This window comes from Rhinolophus sinicus, linkage group LG01, assembly GCF_036562045.2.
Source record: "Rhinolophus sinicus isolate RSC01 linkage group LG01, ASM3656204v1, whole genome shotgun sequence".
In the NCBI taxonomy this organism is placed as follows: Eukaryota; Metazoa; Chordata; class Mammalia; order Chiroptera; family Rhinolophidae; genus Rhinolophus; species Rhinolophus sinicus.
The window spans coordinates 191275885-191296263 of NC_133751.1; the positions used below are offsets into that span (position 1 = coordinate 191275885).

At 45.1% G+C, this 20379-nt stretch overlaps 1 protein-coding gene and 1 pseudogene across 2 annotated transcripts in view; one reads left to right on the forward strand and one right to left on the reverse strand.

Annotated features, from left to right (window-relative positions):
* SMARCAL1 (SNF2 related chromatin remodeling annealing helicase 1) overlaps positions 1-20379 on the forward strand; it is a 50664-nt gene that overhangs the window by 26794 nt on the left and 3491 nt on the right. For both annotated transcript variants that reach the window (XM_019727054.2, XM_074312945.1), the window contains exons 11-16: positions 3421-3561; positions 8275-8493; positions 14302-14372; positions 17557-17659; positions 18958-19140; positions 20270-20370. In XM_019727054.2, the coding sequence (XP_019582613.2) occupies positions 3421-3561; positions 8275-8493; positions 14302-14372; positions 17557-17659; positions 18958-19140; positions 20270-20370 (818 nt within the window). The remainder of the gene's footprint in view (positions 1-3420; positions 3562-8274; positions 8494-14301; positions 14373-17556; positions 17660-18957; positions 19141-20269; positions 20371-20379) is intronic.
* LOC141567933 (tetratricopeptide repeat protein 23-like pseudogene) lies at positions 4718-6249 on the reverse strand (annotated as a pseudogene).

The following is a 20379-nucleotide window of genomic DNA, read 5'->3' on the forward strand; positions in this document are numbered from 1 at the left end:
GATGTGGTCTCATAACATTTGGGCATTTTTGAACCAGTACACCTGTGGTCACAGCCTTCGTCCTGTCTGTTCTTACCCAAGAGCTATTGCCTGATACGTGGCATCAATGCCATTTCTATCAAAGCAGCGACACTCACTTAGCTTGAAAGCACTATGGTTCTCATGCAGATCGGTTTAGTAACAGCAGTGCCATCCAGACTTCTGACTGGAACTTTGTGTCTTTGTGGGGAAAGGCTAGACCTAGAAGGAACCATTTTTACGTGACATATACTGACCTAAGTGGAGGCTCCGAAAGGCCGTTTGCTGGCCATGGCCCTGTGTTGATCCTGGGGGCACCTCTGCTCAGCAGTGGTCATGACCGTGCCGTTTGTCTTGTTTCGGCTTGTTTGTCACGGGAGCAGCATCTCGGGAGCGGAGTGAGTGAAGGACAGAACCCCATCTTCTCCCCAGACTCCAGTCCCCCGATTCCTCCTGAACACTGACTTTCCCTCTTCTCAAGCTTTGGATTTCACTCAGTCCTCAGGTATTGACTCTGCTGGTGCTTCCTGGGGAGTGGCCATGATCCTGCGTTTGTTCCTCATCTGTGTACTTTTGGCCACTTGTCCCCAGCCTGTGCTTGCCACTATCCTTATTTTTGAAGATTCTGTATTGACTTCTGAACTGACTAAAACGTAGCTCCGACGTCTCTGCCACATCAGGGCTGCCGAGTATTGGGACACTTGGGTGGTACAGGCTTGACCTTCTCTTTGGTGTCAGCTGCCTTCTCATGTCCCGTTTCTAAATCATAGGGGACTTTGCCTGTTGCGTCAACTTTAGTGAGAGTACTGTTGGGAATAATATTGGGCATGAGAATGGCACTAAGATTTGGGGAGCATGACTTTGTTCCTAGTCTGGGGTCCTGGTGACATATGTGAATAGTCAATCAGAATAATTCAGTAAAGCAAGTTATTAGCTCAGTTGGGAAAAAAAGAGGCAGCAGAAGAAAGTAATGAAGAATTCCCATACCACTTCTTGTCTGAACTTAAAACAACTTCAGGCTTTTCTTTACAATAGAACATTCTCTGGCTCGTGTTTTAAAATCTATGCGTAGGTTATCACTTTGAATTACTCCATTGGGTTTTCCTTGACAAATTACATATACCAACTTACCCTGCCGTCAACCTGTGGCGCTCTTCCACCTGTGACCCTTGAGGCAACTAAACATGGCCTTGAAGGTCGTCTGCCCCTGTGACTCACGGTGTCTGCTCATGTCAATCACATAATTTCTCTCAGACCAAACAAATTAATTTTTACATTGTTCCATTGTACGTTTCTTGGGTGTTGCTTTCTCTTCTTAGACAGAGGAGTTAACTGTGAAGTGTTTATTTATACAGTTTTGTGCATTTATGTTTTCCTACAGTGGAAGTTCTCAAAGGTGGAGGGTGACATATAAACCATGTGTAGCTGGGCATGATTAAACGTATTATGTGTGGCAGTGGTGACAATATAAACATACTAGGGCTGAGCACGGAGCAGGCTAAGTCAGCCCGTAATAGATGAGACACCATTCTGGTTCTTTTTAAAGCTGGCCTTTTTCTTTTTCCATAACGCTGCCTCCGCTTTCCAACACCCACAAATGTCCATTTTCAACGGTTCCATCACCCCATAGTCTGGGCAGCATGTGGGAGAACTGACTCAGTGTTAATTCTACCCTTTAAATACCTGACCCTGGAGTGAATTTCCGTCACCTGACCTGGGAGCTGCTGCCCTGGCTCAGCCCCAGACAACAATCGCAAAGACCTGGGAAATAGGTTTGGGATGATGGGCCGATTCTCTCTTATTGATAAGACTTCTCATTTTCCCTGTTTCATTGAAATTGCCTTGAGCCAAGGCAAGCGATGCTACAGACGTCATTCAAGAAGCTCATTGTTATTGTAATGAGCCTGCATTAAACCGGGCAGGAAATTAGAGGGCCTGGGTAATTGAACTGTGGAAAATTATAGCTGGGGAAATTCATAGCTCTCCTGTCATAATGGAATTGGGTACTGGTGGCTGCGCAGAGGGCAAGAGTGCACCTTGAGAATTGTATATACTGTATATTTATAAAGAATCATTTTCTTCCCTCTGTTGCACCTTTATTTATTTATTTTTATGAGGCAAGTGTATCCATATGAAAACTTAATTTCCTCCCCAAGGTGATTTACTGCATGTGATTGCTTTATACCACTGTCATTAACTCAAGGTTACAGTGGTTAACAAGCTGTTTCTAGACGACCGCGCTCCACAGTAGGGTCCCTTCCCAGGGCTGAAGTGAATTTTACCTCCAGTAATCTTTGGCGATTACGTGTTCTAATACGGTGGGCAGTGTCTCCTTTTTATTCTCACCCCCTTTTCCATCTTAATAAGAGATGGGATATGTGGGTCTCACCCCCTTAAGGTCAGGTTAGTGTCATGGTAGTGAGCAATCTGAGCTTCATCACTGGAACCGAGCAACTATTTATTTCCACCCTACTCACTGCTGAACAGACTGCTGACCTGGACTGAGTTTAGGGTAAATGGATCCGGGTCCCATTTTGAAAGTCCTTATTCACTGCTGTGTGAACTTGAGTCAGGGATCTCTAGGCTCAACACATTGGGCAGCTAACTTAGTGATGGTCTCCTTTTTTCTTCTAAGGAGAATCAAATTGTGACTGATATAACAGGCAATGCCTGTACTTCCTCCTGGGAGTGAGATAGGGTTGGTTCTTGGTGTCCTTATCTGCTCATAAGTTCAACTTGAACGTCAGAAATCCACGCTGCACGTTCAGAGCTGTTGCTGTCTCTACCACTTCCACTTCCGGTGCTGGATTCTTTGGGTGGACCCCATGGTCCGCACGACACTAGTTAGCCTCCTTCTGAATATTTTTCAGCGTACGATGAACATGTTTTCATTACTTGCTTTGTACCAGGCTCGGTGCTACAGAAAATGAAGGAGAACACAGCCTATCCATGATGTCGAGAAGCTTGCAGTCTAGTGAGGGAGACAGAAAAGGCAGGATTCAATGTCATGTGCTAAGTGCCAGCGTAGAGCTGGGCAGAGCGTGCTACAAAGGCCATGTAGGTGATGACATCTACCTGCTCCCAGGGGTCACACCATGAAGTTTTGGGACACGCATGCTCTTTTTTTTCTGGTCGTGGTACCTTCGCTTCAAGATCCCAGGTCATGGGCCACACAAAGCTCTGGAGTGAGTCCAGTCTTAGTTTCTCTGGACTCTAGATCTGCCTTGGTTCTAAGACGATTAGACTTGAGACCTGCCAGCAATCAGAGTGCCCAGGAATGAAAGGTGTTCGTGCTGGTTTCCAGGGCCTTGCACGGTCCCTGGGCGCCTGTGTCGTTGGGGCGTTCGGGATGTTCCCCATGTGCTTCTCTGTGTTCTCAGCACGTCTGGCTCTGTTTTCCAGGTTGCCAAGCGGGTGATCTTACTGTCGGGCACTCCAGCCATGTCGCGGCCGTCAGAGCTCTACACTCAGGTCATCGCAGTGAAGCCAACCTTCTTCCCTCAGTTCCACAGCTTTGGACTTCGCTACTGTGATGCCAAGCGGGTACCGATTCTCTCTCTCATCCCTCACCGGCTCCCCCATCCCTCACCCTGATTTTGACACCCACCTTTCTGTCCCTTCTCGGTGGCTGTGGTATGATCAGAAGAGCACTGGCCAGGGAGCCAGACCAAGATTTTAGTTCCGCTCTGACCCAGGGGTGTCCTCGGGAAGGTGAGAACAGTTCCACCTAGTTTTAAGCCTTGTGGTGATTCCAGGTGAGTGTTTTCTAATAAAGGGACCAGTGGCAGATGGGTAGGTACGTAGACTGCTGAGGCGAGCTGGAGGTGAGGCCGAGGCCCTAGGCAGAGGGAAGAAAGTAGATGAGGCAGCTGAAGTTCACTTGGATTGGGAGCAGTATGAAAACATCCTCTGAAACAGTGAAGCTACTCCATGCAAAAAAGGCAAAGGAAGCGTTTGGACAGGTGGAGAGCAGAGCATGATCTCAGGCGGCCGTGGGTGAGTTCCCGTCCTGAGCCTCGGCTCGTAAATGTTGACTCCTTGTAGTGAGTTGTGCTTGGTTGGCGGGCCGGAAGCCTCTGACCTACGCGTTAGTTCTATAAATACGGTGCCAGTGGGGCAGGTGTCTCAGGAGCTACAATCTGTGCAGTTTCTGTTCTCTAAAAATGGCAGCGGAAGCCTTATAGCCATAAATGCCATTGCAACCAAAATCTTGATTTCTGAAACCTCATTTTTTTAAAACTGAAGAAAAATGTTTATTTAATGACATTGGGCAATGCAAGTGTGCAAAAAGTAGGATGCAAAACTTCCTCCCTCCCTTCCTCATTCTTTCCTACCTTCCTTCCTTCCTCTCTCGCTCCATCCTCTCTCTTCCTGTCTCATATACGACTGGAAGGTAATGTACATCAAAATGGATTATTTTTCTATGCAGAGAAAATAAACATTTTAAAAATACTTATAAATCTTATATTTCTCCTGTTGGGCCATGGAATTCATTAGTGTTCATTAACCTTATCAAGCCAGCTGAGCACGGGACACTGTTCTCTTCACAGATTCCTTTATGTCTCTTCCAAAGCCGTCTACTTCAAAATGATGACCTTGCCAAACAAAAGACTACTGTTGAAAGATAAATTCATTGCTTGGCTTTCCTCTAGATCCCGCAGTACCTCACTTTTGAATAAAGGTCATAACAATTCTAGCTGCTACAAATATCTCTCTTGTAAGCCAGAGGGAAAGCGTCAAGGAGATTGAGAGGTAGAAGAGGAAGAGGAGGGTCCCGTGTTTTTCTTTTATCACTGGATCTCCTCATCAACCAATAGATCACAGGTCACATGCACAGTGGGCGTGATGTCCACACTTTGCACAGGTGAATTTTGCAGATTCCTGCGCTGGGCATCTCCAGATGTGGCATAATCCTTGGCTGGTAAGACACCTCTGCAGTTTGGGGGCTGATGTCAGTGAACGAAGAAACAGATAGAATGGGCGGCTGCAACTGCTGAGGAACCTGGGTGTGGATCCTCCTGCAGCTTCAGTTTCTTCACGTAGACTCCTCAGAGCTGACATCCTGTCACCCCTGGCAGGAATGACGTTGCCGATTGCCTTTTCAAAGTATAGGTTCGACCTGTGGATGGCCAAGGAGGCTCTGCCCCAAGCAATTGAGAGGTCTTTCTCTGAGGCTTGTATAATTCTTTCATTTCCTTCGCGCTCCTCTCTGCCTTCTGCAGGTTGAACTGGGCCTCGCGGCCATGTCTCTCCAGGAGCCAGGCCATCCCCAGATGGCCAGCGCTCCTAGGACGTCCTCTCTGTCCTTGCCTGTCTCCCCTCCAGGTCAGCAGTGTGTTCTTGCTGCATGTTTCTTGGCCTGAGCTGGGAGTCACTCAATGTCAGACAGCCATAGCCAGATTGGCCAAAGCCTGTGCGCATTTCCAGTGTTCTTCCTCAAAAATAACCTGAGAAAGGATGTCCCAGCGAATCGGCTCCTTGTTTGCGTGGGTGTTCATTTTTTCCTTAGTCAGCTGCTTGCTTTCTTCTGGGATTGGGCTGCTTTCTCTGTGGGAAGAGACACAGTCCTCCTTGGCTTAGTGCTTCCATCGCTCTCTTCCTCCCAGTGGGACACGGCTCAGCTGTTTGCTGGTGTGCTGGGGACTCGATTTGCTATGATGGATCGAAGCAGAAGTCCCAGTTGGTGTCATTACTGACAGTTGGGGTGTGGGTGTGGCTGGCTCCCGTCTTCTCCCTGAGTTTCAAGTAACTCTTTAATCCAGGCTCCAGAACACCCGTGATCTGAAAACCAGAAGGGAGGTTTCACTAATTTCTCTTCTAATGTCTACTTTCAAAACCCAGGCCAAGGCAGTGAATTCGTCCTTCACCAGTACAGCCAGGTCAGACTTCTCTCACTCCTCAACTCTGTTCCCGTGAGGCTCTAGTGGCCCTGAATTCCAACACCAAACTTGGTCCCCTTCTCAAGTGCAGGTTGAGTCTCCTTGTCCCCACTTGTTCTGCTGTCACTTTGTACACCCTAATAAAGCCACATCCAGAGTTCCTCTGGCTTCTTTCCTGAGGGGACTGCCCCTGCCGCAGAGGACTAGCAGGGCTCTAAATCCTCATTAATTCAGACCTTGAGGATTCCGGCTTTGTGATAAAATCACAAACATACCGAGCTGCTGTTACATTTACATCGAAGAGCCTGACACTTTGGAGAAGTGGCTGCAGCTTCCTTACCCACTTGCCCATGCCATTTGATCAGGAGCTTTGCTGTATAAGTTCATGGGAAATACGACGCTCTGCTTTAGTTTTAAATAATTTTTGAAAGAAAATAAAACTTTTCAATTACTTTAAAAACATCTACTTAAATTCAGACAAAGCACTTACAATGTAAATTGTAGTGCTTTGCAAAGTTAATTGCAAACTATATTTAGCTTCTTATCGAGACAGGCAATTTCTCAGTTATTAAATGTACTTACTTAAAGCCATACACTTCTTTAACAAAATCTGTAATGCACTTTCCCCGTAGATCAATCCAGATTAGATTGATTGTATATAGTTTTCATGGTCCCATAAAATCTTCACGTGTGATTTGTACCTTTGTCCTATTTGCAAATAATCCACTTTCTGAAAAAGGATCTTCTCTTCCTCGACCACCTGGGTCCATGGGATAATAATGCTCATCTGGTGAGAGGAGGGCCTCAAGATGGAGGCCTTTGCCTTTATTCCCCAAACTGCCCCCTCTGTGTTTCTAGTGCCCTACTACCATCGCTCCGTCTCTCAATCCATTCTCAAACTCACCCTTTCCCTCCTCTTGGCTGCCCCCCACACACACACACACACGCCATCCAATAAAACAAACAGACGATGCCCCCTTCATCTTTGTGTCCTTTTTCCACCTCACCCCGTGCCTGGTACGTGGTAAGTTTTCAATAAAAGCTTGTTGGATTGTGATTATTCCAAAGTCCAATTTAAAATTTTTGGTACTGTTGGGTTTTAGTCTGCAAGATTAAGAGCGGATAATATTAGAACTTAGGAGTATGGTATCCAAATTAATTATGATACCCACTTGTTCCCAGCGTGATTTTTATCTAATGCACCGGCCAGGGCTGCTTTGTGTGTGTGTGTGTGTGTGTGTGTGTGTGTGTGTGTGTGTGTGTGGCTACCTTCGTGCGTTAGCAGAAGCCACTGAAGAGAGCGCCCGTGCTGAGCTCATTTTCGACCACATACCATGAAGGCATTTGCCGAGAACTTCCAGTTGATTTCAGAGTATTTTTTTAACAGAAGCACTTTTTGATCGTTTTATTTCCCCACCTTTGAGTGTCTCTTTGTGTTCTCTATTTTACAAAGGTTTATAGGACACCTGCCACGTCTCCACAATTATACTAGGTTCACTGGCCCTCGGAAATGAGTGAGGCTCGGCCTTACCCTCGGTATTTCACAGTCTAGGGGAGAGTGAGGCAGGAGGGGAGATGAGTGGCTAAAAATATAAGGACGTAGACACCCTGGCTCCCTGTTTGTTTTTTTATAAGACTGTAGAAATCAGTCCGAAAGATAGGGTTTTTATTTGATTTGATAACGTCTCCTCTAGCCTTGTGGCAGAGAGTAAACATTTCTTGCTCACTGGTTCCCATGAGCTACTGAATGAGGGAACCAGGTTTATGAAGGACTGCTGGGCACTCTGCAGCCCACCTCTCGTTTCAGCCAGACTGGCAAAAACCTGTGTTCTGGGCTCCTCCCGTTCATCCCACCACTAACCCGCAATTGCGTTTACTACATTGCTCTCGGTCGTGTTGGTGTGACCCGCACCGAGGACCAACAGCTTTTTAAATCCCTGGAAGTCAAATCCGATGAAGGTATTACTGACAGCATTCGTTATTTTATTGCACGATGGACTCTTGAGTATAAGCCCTAGGGAAGAGCATTTCTGTATTTAGTGTGCAGGAATAGTCTGACAAGCTGGTGTCGTGTTTGTTTTTTAATGTAATGGACACCAGACCGCTGACCTCTTGCGTTTGCTGCTAGACAGCTTAGTGCCAAATTGTAGAACGCCGTGATGCGTGCTTTTGGTTCACTTCACCTCTGACTTCTTTTTCCCTTTTCCTTCTGTTTCACATATGGGGTTTTATTCATTCTTTAAAGCCACTTGACGTTCTCTGAACAAAGCCACGGGAAGAGAAGGGTGTGCAAAGAGAAACCTACCTGGAGGTGACAGCCCTGTTAGCGTGGCCCTGGGAAAGTCTAACGGGCTGTATGTCTGTCCTTCCTCCACAGCATGCCTGGGGATGGGATTATTCAGGCTCCTCCAACCTGGGAGAGCTGAAGCTCCTGCTGGAGGAGGCGGTCATGCTGCGACGCCTCAAATCTGATGTCCTGTCCCAGCTGCCAGCCAAACAGCGCAAGATGGTGGTGGTCATCCCAGGTCGGATCAGTGCCACGCTCAGAGCATCCCTGGATGTCGCCGCCAAGGAAATGACCACCAAGAACCAATCTGTGAGTCCGGGGCTGGAGGTGGGGACTTGGAAGTTGTGTTCACTGGGTTTTTTTCCCCCAGAGGGGCTCTGTGGAGATTACCCAGAGTGCTCTGAACTTGCCTTTCTGTAACTTCTTCCCACCTCCCTGGGCAAGGATGGTGAGCCCGTTGCATGTCTCAGCCTACTTAGTCTACTTCGAAAATCTCTTATTAATTTGCAGTTTTTTGTAGATCGCTGTTGATGGATGGTCATCAAAATAAGCCCCAGGGCAAGTGCAGGATGGTGATATATATTCAGACTCCCTCAAAGAAAATTGGAATTTATGCTTAGTATATTTTAAGACTGCCTCGGTGCAGGAACAGTTGTTAGAAATTAGTTCTATGTTTGTTTGATAGATATGTTAAAACCCTCTAACCATCCCACGTCATTTGCTTTAGTCAAAATAACAAGTTGACAGTTACTTAACGAAGTCGAGTTTTCAACCCCTTTTAACCCTTTGCTTCCTAATTATAGTCATATATGGTTGGTAGGAAGTTGGCAGGATCCCCATTTTAATACAGGGAAACTGAGGCTCATAGAAACTGTGATTCACCCAAGGTCCTGTGGCTTCTCTGTGGCAGAGCTGAGGCTGTATCCAAGCCTGTTACCCCTATATTTTAGGGTTCTTTCCACTATGGTGGTTTTATTTCTTTCCAAACACTTTAATTTTATATCTGTCGTTAGTGTCTTACTGTGCTAAGTACCATAAAGTAATCTACACCACCTCCCTCTCTGTCCTCTTGGGACAAACCTTGCAATTTTCATTGCCAAGAAAAATAACAAGCATTGACATTTTCTGGCATTATCATAAAGCATTATCTAGGCTTGATATTACCCTATATAAAAAAACTTAGACCTAAATGAGATCTCAGCCTTCTGGGAGATTACAAAATAAATAAAATAACAAGAGACAGAATGCATGATTTTTTTAAATGTTATTTTACCGTGTGATGAACCAGACTAACTGGTAACTTTTAAGAAAACAGAGGGTAGGGTAGAGGATGTATGGGTCAATTGTCAAGCTGTGTTTAATTTATGTCGTATTACATACATACAATAATCTGGATGCTCTGGAGGAAATGAGCAGGCATCTGTTTTTGCTGTGGAGTTTGCAAACAAAGATCCACAATGCTGATGTGGAAGTACAGGCCAACAGTCCTGAGATTATATTCCTTGGATCCATGAGTGGAACCAGAGTGTTCTGTTGCTAAAATCAGTCTTGGTGGTCTTTTCTTATTTCTAAAGATAAAAAGTCAATATATGGAAAATTTCATCTCAGTGTTAAGTTTTTTTTCTTATAACTTTCTTAAATATTTAATGTCTACTAGTTTTTGCCCGCTAGTGAACTCTACCAGATAAGAAAGCCAATGAGTAAGTACAGCAAATATGAGATTAATAGAAAAAATTCAGACATGTCATACTTTTAGATGCAAAGATCTGAATATTTATCAAATGCTATGTTTTAGTCCCCGTTTGTGTGATAGAAGTTAAGTCTGCCGGTATTTCATGGGACTTCCCAGAGACGAACACCCTTGCCTATACCTGGTCCACCTCCTGAATCATGTTGAAAACAGCCAGTGTAGACAACTGAAAAAGTGGGCTTTTGAATCGAGGACAAAAATACTATTAACTGGCTAAGATGCAACCGTAAATTGTGCGATGTGGCCAAAAAGAAAAAGAAAGAAATAGAAGTATGGGAATTTTGTACTTAGAGCAGCAAGGTTTGAAAGCATTTGTTCAACTTTCTGTCAACTTGCATAGTTCCTTAAGTTAGGGAGTGGCTCTTTCCAAAGATGATAGCAGAGGGCTATTAGAAGGCTGCATTTCTGAGTTTGTAATCTCCCAGAAGGCTGCATTTCTGAGTTTATAGTCAATGATGTGAAATTGACCAGCCTGAACCATGGAAACCAGGAATATTGGGTGTTTTATGACTTTTGGTAGTTCCGCAAATCCCTTAAATTATTTGGTATATTTTGGTATTTTCTTACCTAAAAAAGGAAGCCATGACCTGCGTCCTGGGCTTGGTGCTGGAAAAATACATCAGGAGAGTACCAACTGCTCAAAAAAGAACCCCACCTGTACGGTGATTATCATCTCTACTTCTTCAACGTCCCAGCGTCTTAATGCTGTTTTGCAGATTAGGAAAATGAAGCCTAAACTGCACTGTAATTCTTCAAGAATCCAGCAGAGAAAAAACCTAGAGCTCTTCTCAGTTCCGTGCTTGCGAGTTGCTATCTGCTTCCATGGAGTCTTAGGAAAATTAAGGGTTGTCCCTGAACGAAAGAAACTGAGTTGGTACAGATTATTACCGTCAGCAAGATGCTGAAGCCAGATACTGAATTCTTTCTGATAGTAAGATAAACCCTTGAAAATGTGGTTCTCCTTTGTGTTCTTTAAATTCATTTTTATAATGGAAAATCCAAGGAGAAAATACATTTAGGAGCTTTGTGGTATGGACCATCAGAAGCTTTCTTACTCTGAAAGCCACCAGTTGGTGCCTCTGTACACTGGGTGTCGGATCCGGAGCACCGCGCTGACTGAGCTCAGGAAGGGGAGCCAGCGTCAGCTGGCGCGGCCATTGGACTCGGTGGCCATCAATGCTCCTTCTTAGCCTGGACCAGCAATGGAATCCGGAGCCAAGAGTTAAAATGGGGAATCATGGTTTTATGGTTTTAGTTAAATAAGGAGGCCTGTGAATCAATAGGAAGTCACTCCTCCACCCACCATTTTTATCGTTCCTTTTTAGGCCCAGTTTCCCTGCAATTTTGCACATTATGGTGGCTCCAGCAAAGCAGTGCTGACCTGTCAAAAACTGATTTTTTTTGTCTTTGTTCCCTCACACCTTCCCACATGGAGGAAGACATTTTTTAAAAAGCTTTAAATTACAGAAGCCAAGGTGAAGCTGCCAATTTATGTACAACGAAAGCTTTTTCTCATTTTGAGCTGAAATAATAGATATCTCTTCACAGGCTAAGAAAAGCTGGCTCTAATCATCTTTTGTCTAAAGCCTTTTTTTTGATCAGCAAGACCCCAAGCAGCAAAATGGAACAAGGCCATGCAGACTTCCTGGTGACAATATCAGTTCACCCTTCTGCCGTTTGACAGTCCATTCAAATTTCCAACATAGAAAAATAAATCCGAAACCCCACTGGGTCAATTTAATAAAAGTCTAGGGAGCAAGAACAAAGAATTGCAGGTTATTTAAAATTTCTTGGTCCATGGCTGGCAAAAGAAGTGAGATCATTAATGGACTAGTATTCTGCCTACTGAGTTTTAGGGAGGTATTTGGTTTTTGGTTTTTTTAAAGATAAAACTATTGATTTCTCTCACATTAAAAATTCAATGTGTCTGTTGTATAAAATCTGAAAAATAAAAGAAAGTACTTACAATAGGTAACATTTTTACTACTATACTATAAAAATGATTCACCTATCTTTTATATCACATAATTTCAGCACATATCATTTGCATATATCAGCATATTTTTGCTATAAAATGTATGAATATTTTTTGCTTTAAAATATATACATACATATATAAACATATACTATATATATAAACCTTATGTATATAATAAGCAATATATACAGAGGGTGCCAAAAAATATATGTGTGTGTGTATATATATATATATATATATATGTATATATATATATATATTTTAAAAAAAGAAAAAACTGTATTAAAATTGTAATACTCAATATATACCTATAACAAAAGATGAATACAAATCATGTGTATACATTTTTTTGGCACCCACAGTACAGTTTAAAAGCAGAATTCGGATCATATAAACATATACCAAGCAAGGAAGAAAACAGGTTACAAAACTATATCATGAACACTTTCCATGTTGTTAAATGTTCTTTTAAGACATAATATTTAAACACTGCATAGTGTGTTCTCACATGACTATATTATAGTTTTGCCGGCCATTTTTACTTGGGCATTTAAATTAATTCCGTTGTTCACTATGCTAAGTCATACCACACTGGAAAAGTGGCTTACATGTGAACTTGTGTGCGTCCGATGGTTCCATGAGGATAAATTTTAAGGAGTATATTTCTGGATCGTAGAGTTGGGCATATTTTGAAGTCTTTGGCACACATTGACAAATGATTCCCAAAAGGTCAGCCACGGGGGGGCCCCCTTGTGCAGTAAAGGTGTTTGTTTCCTCATACTCGCCTCAGCTCTGTGGTACATCTTGGGGCAAGGTTTCCGAAAGTGCCTCTCACCATGTCTCTCCTTGTGTTTGCTCTGCCCTCTCCCTTTCTTATTAGCAAGTGGGGAGTGAGTGAATGTGGGTGGGACGGATGACAAGAGTAACAACAGTCTCCGAAGGACACAGCAGGAAAATTGTAGACGGAGGGTGCCTGAGGTGCGGTCTGCTTGAGGCAGACACTGCACCTACGGCGGGTGAGGTCCTCATAAGGACCCTGGCTTGTCCCTTTAGCATATCCTACTAGGAACTACATTAAGTTAGAGGGCCTAACCTGCTGCAAGGGACCCTGTGAGGGTACATGAACGGACTTCATGGAGTTTGTGTGTCCAGAGCCTCATCCGTCTAAACTGGTCTGTGGCTGAGAAGTTCACATACACTTCCAGGGAGCTGCACCTTCAATATCAGTTCCCAGGAGGTTTAAGTTGTTCAGCTGGACTACTGTCACCACACAAGAGGGGTAGTGGCCTCTGCTGCCACGATGCATGTAGAAGTGAAAGGGGTCAGTGCCCCCACGGATTCCTGTGGTTCCTGGGTATCTTCCTTCCTTCTCGTCTCAAGACCTAAAGGAAATATGCTGTTTAAAGCCAAGAAACTCTTTTGACTAGGCAGCATTTTCCACCATCTGTGGTATCAATAATTTAAGGTACCGTCTGGCTGTGGCTGCTTTCCTGAGTTAGTAAGGGCCCAGGAATAAGGAGTTCTGGACCACAGCTGTTATTCTTGTTGGCTCACTTCTTTGTTCCATGAGGAGGCTGTCGTGTCAGTCACTGGCCTCATAGGCCCCGGCACGAGAAGATGGGGGCCTCTGTAAACCCATGCCTGCTAGTGGAAGGAGATGGTGCCCCACCAATGGGAACGAGAGTATCTTTTATCTCTGGGAGCCCAGGGTGATAGTAAATGTACCTCATTATGAAACTGTCTGAGCATCTCCTGTGTTAGCATTCTTTATTAGGATTTATTTAGATGCAAACTATAAAGAAAACATGGTTTCTTCTGAGAAGTCACTTACCTTACGTGGGAAACAGGCCAGAAACCGTGAGCGACGGTTTTGAGATGATGCTAGAATAAACTGGTTGGAGTCGGTAGGAACTGATTCAGCAAGTCTTCGATGGAGGTGAGCTTGGTCAGTTGGGTATGGACACAGGTTGGCAGAAGAACAGGGAGAGGCAAAAACACACTGGGCTAGTGGCATGTGTATGTTGTCCCCAGGCTATAGTAAATAGGTGTCCTTAGCAAGGCTGCATTTCAGCTGATCACGTGAGCTAGGTGTGTATGGTGAACCCTACCTGAAATGCCTTTCCAAAGAACTTTCATGTTCCTTGCCTCATTGTATTCTCACAACAGTTCTCAGTGGCTGACAGAGTAACAGTTATGCCATGTGTCCGATGGCACATCCAGAGTTCAGGCAGTTCCTGTGGCTTGGCTAAAGTGAGGGCATAAGTCAGGGTCTCCTGGCTCTGGTGATTGGTGTTAGGATTTGTAAAGCTCATAGCGGCCATAATTATGTCATCTTAGCACACAGTTCTCAGAGTAGGAGACTTGAAACTCTCGACTTCTCTTTCTACAGAAAGGACAGCAGAGAGAAGCCCTCCTTCTGTTCTTCAACAGAACAGCCGAAGCTAAAATCCCATCTGTCATGTAAGTAGTCACCAAGTGTCTGTCTGTCTGGCTGTCTCTCTCTTTCGTCTTTGAAAGAAACACCTGTGTCTTAGTCTGCCAGAATGGTGTTACTGCTCGGTAAGAAATGATCAGATTCCAATTACAGCTACTTTAAATATGTAAGGTTTAGGGCATCACAGCCTCATCACCCACAGGCATGAGAAGGCTTGTCACTGCAGTGCTGCCAGGATGTGCTTGGGTCCCTGTGAGATCCTGGCTTAACCCAAATGAGCTGGAGCTGCTGCCACACATGAGGAGGGTGGGGTGACCCAAACACTAAGGGGGAGTTTTCCTCTCACTTGCCTGTAGGAAAAAAATTAGGGCTTTCATAAAAGACTGAGAAGCTGCCTTGGGTGATTCTTTGGTCTTCTCCAAAGACATGATGTTTCAGCCATTATTTACCTACAGAGAAAGGAGAATTTCAAAGTTTGTTCAAAAGATACAAGCAAGGGGTCATTGTCACGCCTAATTCTCCTTCCACCTCATAAACTAAAGCTGAAGTAATTTCTATTCTTAGAATTATTCACTGACTGGAAAAAAAAAATCTCAATTGCCTGCCTTTCTTAAAGAAAGAAAGAAAAACCCACTCATGTTCAAGTATCCCTGTGGTTCTTAGAAACTTGAGACAGGTCTAGTGATGTGCAGTTTGCTTGACTTTTTTATTGTTTAACATTCATGGGAGACACGGGCAGGATAATGGCGCAAGTGATTAAATTACAATGAGAATGGATTTGGTGTGGGTTGAGCGGTGCCAGACTGGCTGTGGGGACCGAGATCTGTGGACAAGTGGAGACACAGCCTACCCCACCCTCTCACTCAGCCATGTCTCCCAGCCTCACCCCTCTCCCTCTGTGCCCCTAAATGCGGTAAGAGAGTGAGTTCTCTGCAGTATTCAAATCTAAGATTCTCCACAAAGGCTGCGGAATGTTGGCCAGCTCTCCTTCACCCTCTGGGCACTGCCCTTTTCATTTATGGTGCTATGATGAGACTAATGAACTCCAGATGTGGTTTTTATGGCCTGGAAACTTATCTCTCAGAAACGAATCTGAATTGTCCCCACCTTCCCATTTCTCATATGCTGCCGAATAACAGATGGCAGGGGTGTGGGTCCTTCCCCTCGCTCTGTCAGCGTATGACCTACAAAACTCAGGGTTTATTGAGTGCCAGACCCAGAACGACCATGTCTCTTAGAAATTACAAATCTAATCATTTTGCCACCTTGTAAATAAATGTGGTAATGCCTTGTCTTAGTCCATTCAAGCTGCCATAACAAAAATTCCAGACTGATAGACTGGGTGGCTTAAACAACAGACGTTTGTTTCTCACAGCTCTGGAGGCGGGGAAGTCCAACTTCAAGGCGCCAACAGATTCAGAGTCTGGTGAGGGTTCTCTTCCTGGCTCGTACACAGCCTTCTTCTCACCGTGTCCTCACATGGCTGCTGTCTTGGGGTCTCTTTTATGAGAAGACCCCTAACTCCATCACCTGCCATAGGCTCTACCTTTCCATACCCTCCCATTTAGGAATATTTTGACACAAGCATTCATTCCATGCCACACCTCACACATACTATTTCACAATTCTGTTATAAATTATGTAGTGCTTTATCGTTCCAACAATTTTGACATCTGTTAACTTGTTTCACATTTATAGCCTCTTTGTGAAATCAGTAGAATGAGTCATGTTGGCACAGTTTTTTAAGTGCAGAAACTGAGTAAATCTCATGAAAATCTCTGGACTTCACAGTCAAACACAGCTAGGAGGTGGAAATTAGATTATAATTCTTAAAACCACAATTTCCTCTGCTGGTTGTTTTTCTTCCCTTTTTTGCTATTGTTTGTTTTCATTTTAAGGGGCATCTTTCAACACAAAAGCCAGGGTTATTGTGGTTAGGCAAATACTTTTAGCCTGGTAACTTAGGGACGCAGGGAAGGGCAGAGCAATAAAGCCATGGCTGAGCTGTAAAGGGGAGAGAGCCATTAGGAAAATGGGGGCCTCTGGTGACTGAGTTGCCCACATGGATTTCATGGCCTTGCGACTTGTTAATGTGGTAGCAATCAACATTTTTGCTTAGATCATGGCAAATTTTATGTCTCAAGCTAATTAGAGTCTATTTAGTTCACAAATGGAACTCAAATCCATACCCTGGTTGGCCATAGTGTTGTTTGAAAATAATTCTTAGATGTATAGAGGACAGTCCACTGTAACAGGAAACCTTTGACACGTGTCCTTCTCCGAGGAGGGCAGTGTCTGTTCTCTGCCCAGACACGACTGTGTGTGGGGATGGCCTCTGGTGGAGCAAATGCTCCTTGTGTCCCCGGAAGCTCACCTTCCCGCACCTTCCCGCCACCCTGCAGGAGCAGTGAGCTGCTCTGGGACTGTGAACCCTCTGCAGGGTACTTGTCCCGGGGAAGCTTCCAGTGTATGCTTACTGGGTAACTCTCTCCCCTGCAGTCCTCAGGTAAGGTAAGGTACAGGAAGTCAAACAACAACAACAGCAACAACAAAACAGTAGGTATTAGAGAGAAGTAAATTAAAGGGAGAATGAAGACCAAGTAAATTAGGTGCTTCACCCCATATTCCTTTGCCTCGGGAAAGAATTCACCTACTGCTGACTTAACTGCTGGCCCAGATGTGGGCAGAAGCTGGACAGCTTTCCCAGACCATCTCTTCGGTATGATTAGTGAAGAAATTCGATTACAGTCAAGAATCCCTAAATCCCCTGCCTAGGCATTTTCAGATCTACAGACATTTCAATTTGTATTGAAAACTCATTATAAAGATAATGGCAGGCAAAGTGCTAACTGTTAATTATCTTCTATGATCCCAGGTAATAAGAATGTTTCAGTAACAGATCAAAGACACATAAAACATGCAGGTACTTCAATTTATTTGTGTATGAGAGATGACTAAAAAGTATGGAAGTACTCCTGCACCTGGCAAAAGATAGCTCGCTTCCCCACAGCTCCTAACTTTGCTTCTTTTATTCAAGTGACCTGGCAGGAGGGAAAGGGGGAGAGGTGCGCTCACAGAGAAGGGAGCGAATGGGCCGGGAAGGACAGGTACCCTGAAGGTGTCTGCTACAGATACAGTCACTTTTCAGGAATTAACCTAAACTGGGTGAGTGTTAGGTTTAACTTATTGTGTTCTCATTGTCAAATGCAGTGAATATATCCTGGACCTGCTGGAAAGTGGAAAAGAGAAGTTTCTAGTGTTTGCCCACCATAAGATGGTTCTGGATGCAATTACCAAGGAGCTTGAGAGAAAGGTAAGCTCCCTTTGAAATTTCACACAGGATGCTTTTATTGTTTGTGTGTCGGCTGCTAAGTTGTTCTGAGTAGTCTGAGGTCACATCAGCAAAGGAGTGCTGATTCCTCCTCAGTTGGAGGAGTGATCGGCACTCCTGATGGTTTCCAGAAACATTGCTAACGACTTCCTGAAGAATTCTTCTTGCTTGTGGAACCACAGTGCGGTCAGAATATCTTCCCAGCAGTGTCATTTAACTTCCTCCATGCTCCGTACGGATATCCCAGAAATCTTGCTTTGGGAACATCTCCCAGTGGGTCCCCCATCACTCTATGTCAATAATTAGAAAATTGACAAGAAAAGAGGTAGCAGAAATTGTTCTCCTTGGTGGAGACAAGTATTTGTATTTGTATGACAGTCCTCTCCTCTTTCTCCCTTTTGTGCTTCCTTATTACCATCAAGGTGGTTTTATTCATTGTACGTGGCCATGTGCCAACTTCAATACAGAGTTTTATGATCCTCATTAAATTGAGTGAAAAATATCTGGAGGGATTTCCTGGGATGTTCATTAAAACTAAATACATCATATTTTCACCACCTTTATCATTTTTTGGTTAAATTTTGGACCATAAATTACCTTTTGTCTTCCTTCATTTTTTATGTAATATTTCAAAAATACAGAAGAGTACAGAGAAAAACACAACAAACACCTACGTGTCCCCTATCCAGATGTACACACGGTATAACTCCATTTATGTAACATTTTTGAAATGAAGACATTTGAGAAATGTAGGATGGAGTATTAGGGCCTGAGGTAGCAGGAGGAAGGTGGGCATGGTCACCAGGACTACAGAGAATCCTGGTGGTGTTAGAACTGTTCGGTATCTTGACTGTGAAGGCAGATACATGAAACCCCACACTGGTGATAAAATTGTGTAGAACACACACACGAGTTTAAGTAACGGGAAATCTGAGGAAGGTCTGTGGCTTGTATCAAAGTCAGTATCCTGGTCATGATATTATACTATAGTTTTACAGAATATTAACCACTGGGGGAAACTGGGCAAAATGTACAAGAAATCGCTCTGTGTTATTGCCTAAGCTACTTGGGAATCTACAATTATCTCAACACAAATTTCAATTCGAAACACAAGGAAAGACAAGACAGGACCAAGTAACCAGCCTGATGCTCCAGCCGGCTTCGCGGCCGAGCAGCAGCGTGTTCCTGCCCTGGGAGCCGCGGCTGCAGTCTCTGGGCACCGCAGCTGCAGCCTCTGGGCACCGCGGCAGCCCACCTCACTTCCCTCCCGTGTCCCGCAGAAGGTGCAGTACATCCGCATCGATGGCTCCACCTCCTCGGCAGACCGAGAGAGTCTGTGCCAGCAGTTCCAGCTGTTCGAGAGGCACGCCGTGGCCGTGCTGTCCATCACCGCTGCCAACATGGGCCTCACCTTCTCCTCGGCCAACCTGGTGGTGTTTGCCGAGCTGTTCTGGAACCCAGGGGTATGGGACGCATGGCCATGGGGTGGATGGAGCTGGTGTCAGTGGGGAAGACAGGGCTCTGAGAGCTGTCCCTGCTGCCAGTGTCGTCTCCTGTCGGTTTCCATTAGCCCTCATAAGCATGTTTATGCTTTCCACCAACCTCTTTTAAGTGAAGACGCGCACATCTGTTGGTTAGCTGTTAGGTCTGCACAGCAACCCTGAGTAGTAGGACGACTCCGCCTGAAAACTGAATGGGAAAACTGAAGTCATAGGAGGAATCGTAGAAGTCACATCTCTATGAGGCATTTGGGGCACAGACAGCTCAGGTGCATATGTGTCACCAAAGGGAAGCTCGTGGCAGCCCCAGGCCCCAGCCCAGCCCTCTGGCTTTCCACCCTGTGCCCCCTTTAGTAACCATCCCTGTGAGCTGCCTTAGCCACAGGGGCCACAACAGGGCGACCGCTGTGGGTGTTCCCTGAACACGATCATTGTGCCACTGGCCTTATCTGATTAGCTGAGAACTGGGACAGCAGGTAGAAGACATTTGTTTGGACTCATTACGTTTTCTCCTGAGCTCCAGAAAGAATTGATTTCCCCTCATGTTCTCACATAGAGTTGCTGTCGTTGGCCACACACAGGTGATTGCTTTAATGATGGGGGGACGTCCAGGTGGAGGGCATTTTATAACGGAGACAGTGCTCTTGGTTGTAGGGCGTCCACCATATCAAAAACTACCCTACCTCCTAACATGTTTGTGTAGCTGGGAGATAACTGTTTTTAGTTCACGGAGAGGGAGAAGGGATGTATGCCACGTTTCCTTGGTTTGTCCTTCTTCCCAGCCTGATGGCAGAAGCAAAGCTCGCGTCCCCTTTGCAGCACCTAGTACCGTGCCCGACACAGAAAGGTCACCCCCAGCTATCCAGCTGCAGATTTAATTCCCTGACCAGTGTTTTGTTTGGTTCTGTCTTTTGGCAGATGGCAGGTCGTTTGTAGGGAGAGGCTCATGGGTCCTCCACCACATGACACGGCAGTGAAGTCCTCTGAGGAAGAAGGGTTGTGGTGGGGCTTCGGGGCAAGGGGCTGCCTGCTGCGCTGGGCTGAGCGGCTTCAGGCCTTGACCTACAAACAACCTGATCCCCGGGCCTCATAGGTGCTGATGCAGGCTGAGGACCGGGTGCATCGCATTGGACAGTTGAGCTCCGTGGGCATCCACTACCTCGTGGCGAGAGGCACGGCTGACGACTACATTTGGTATGGCCG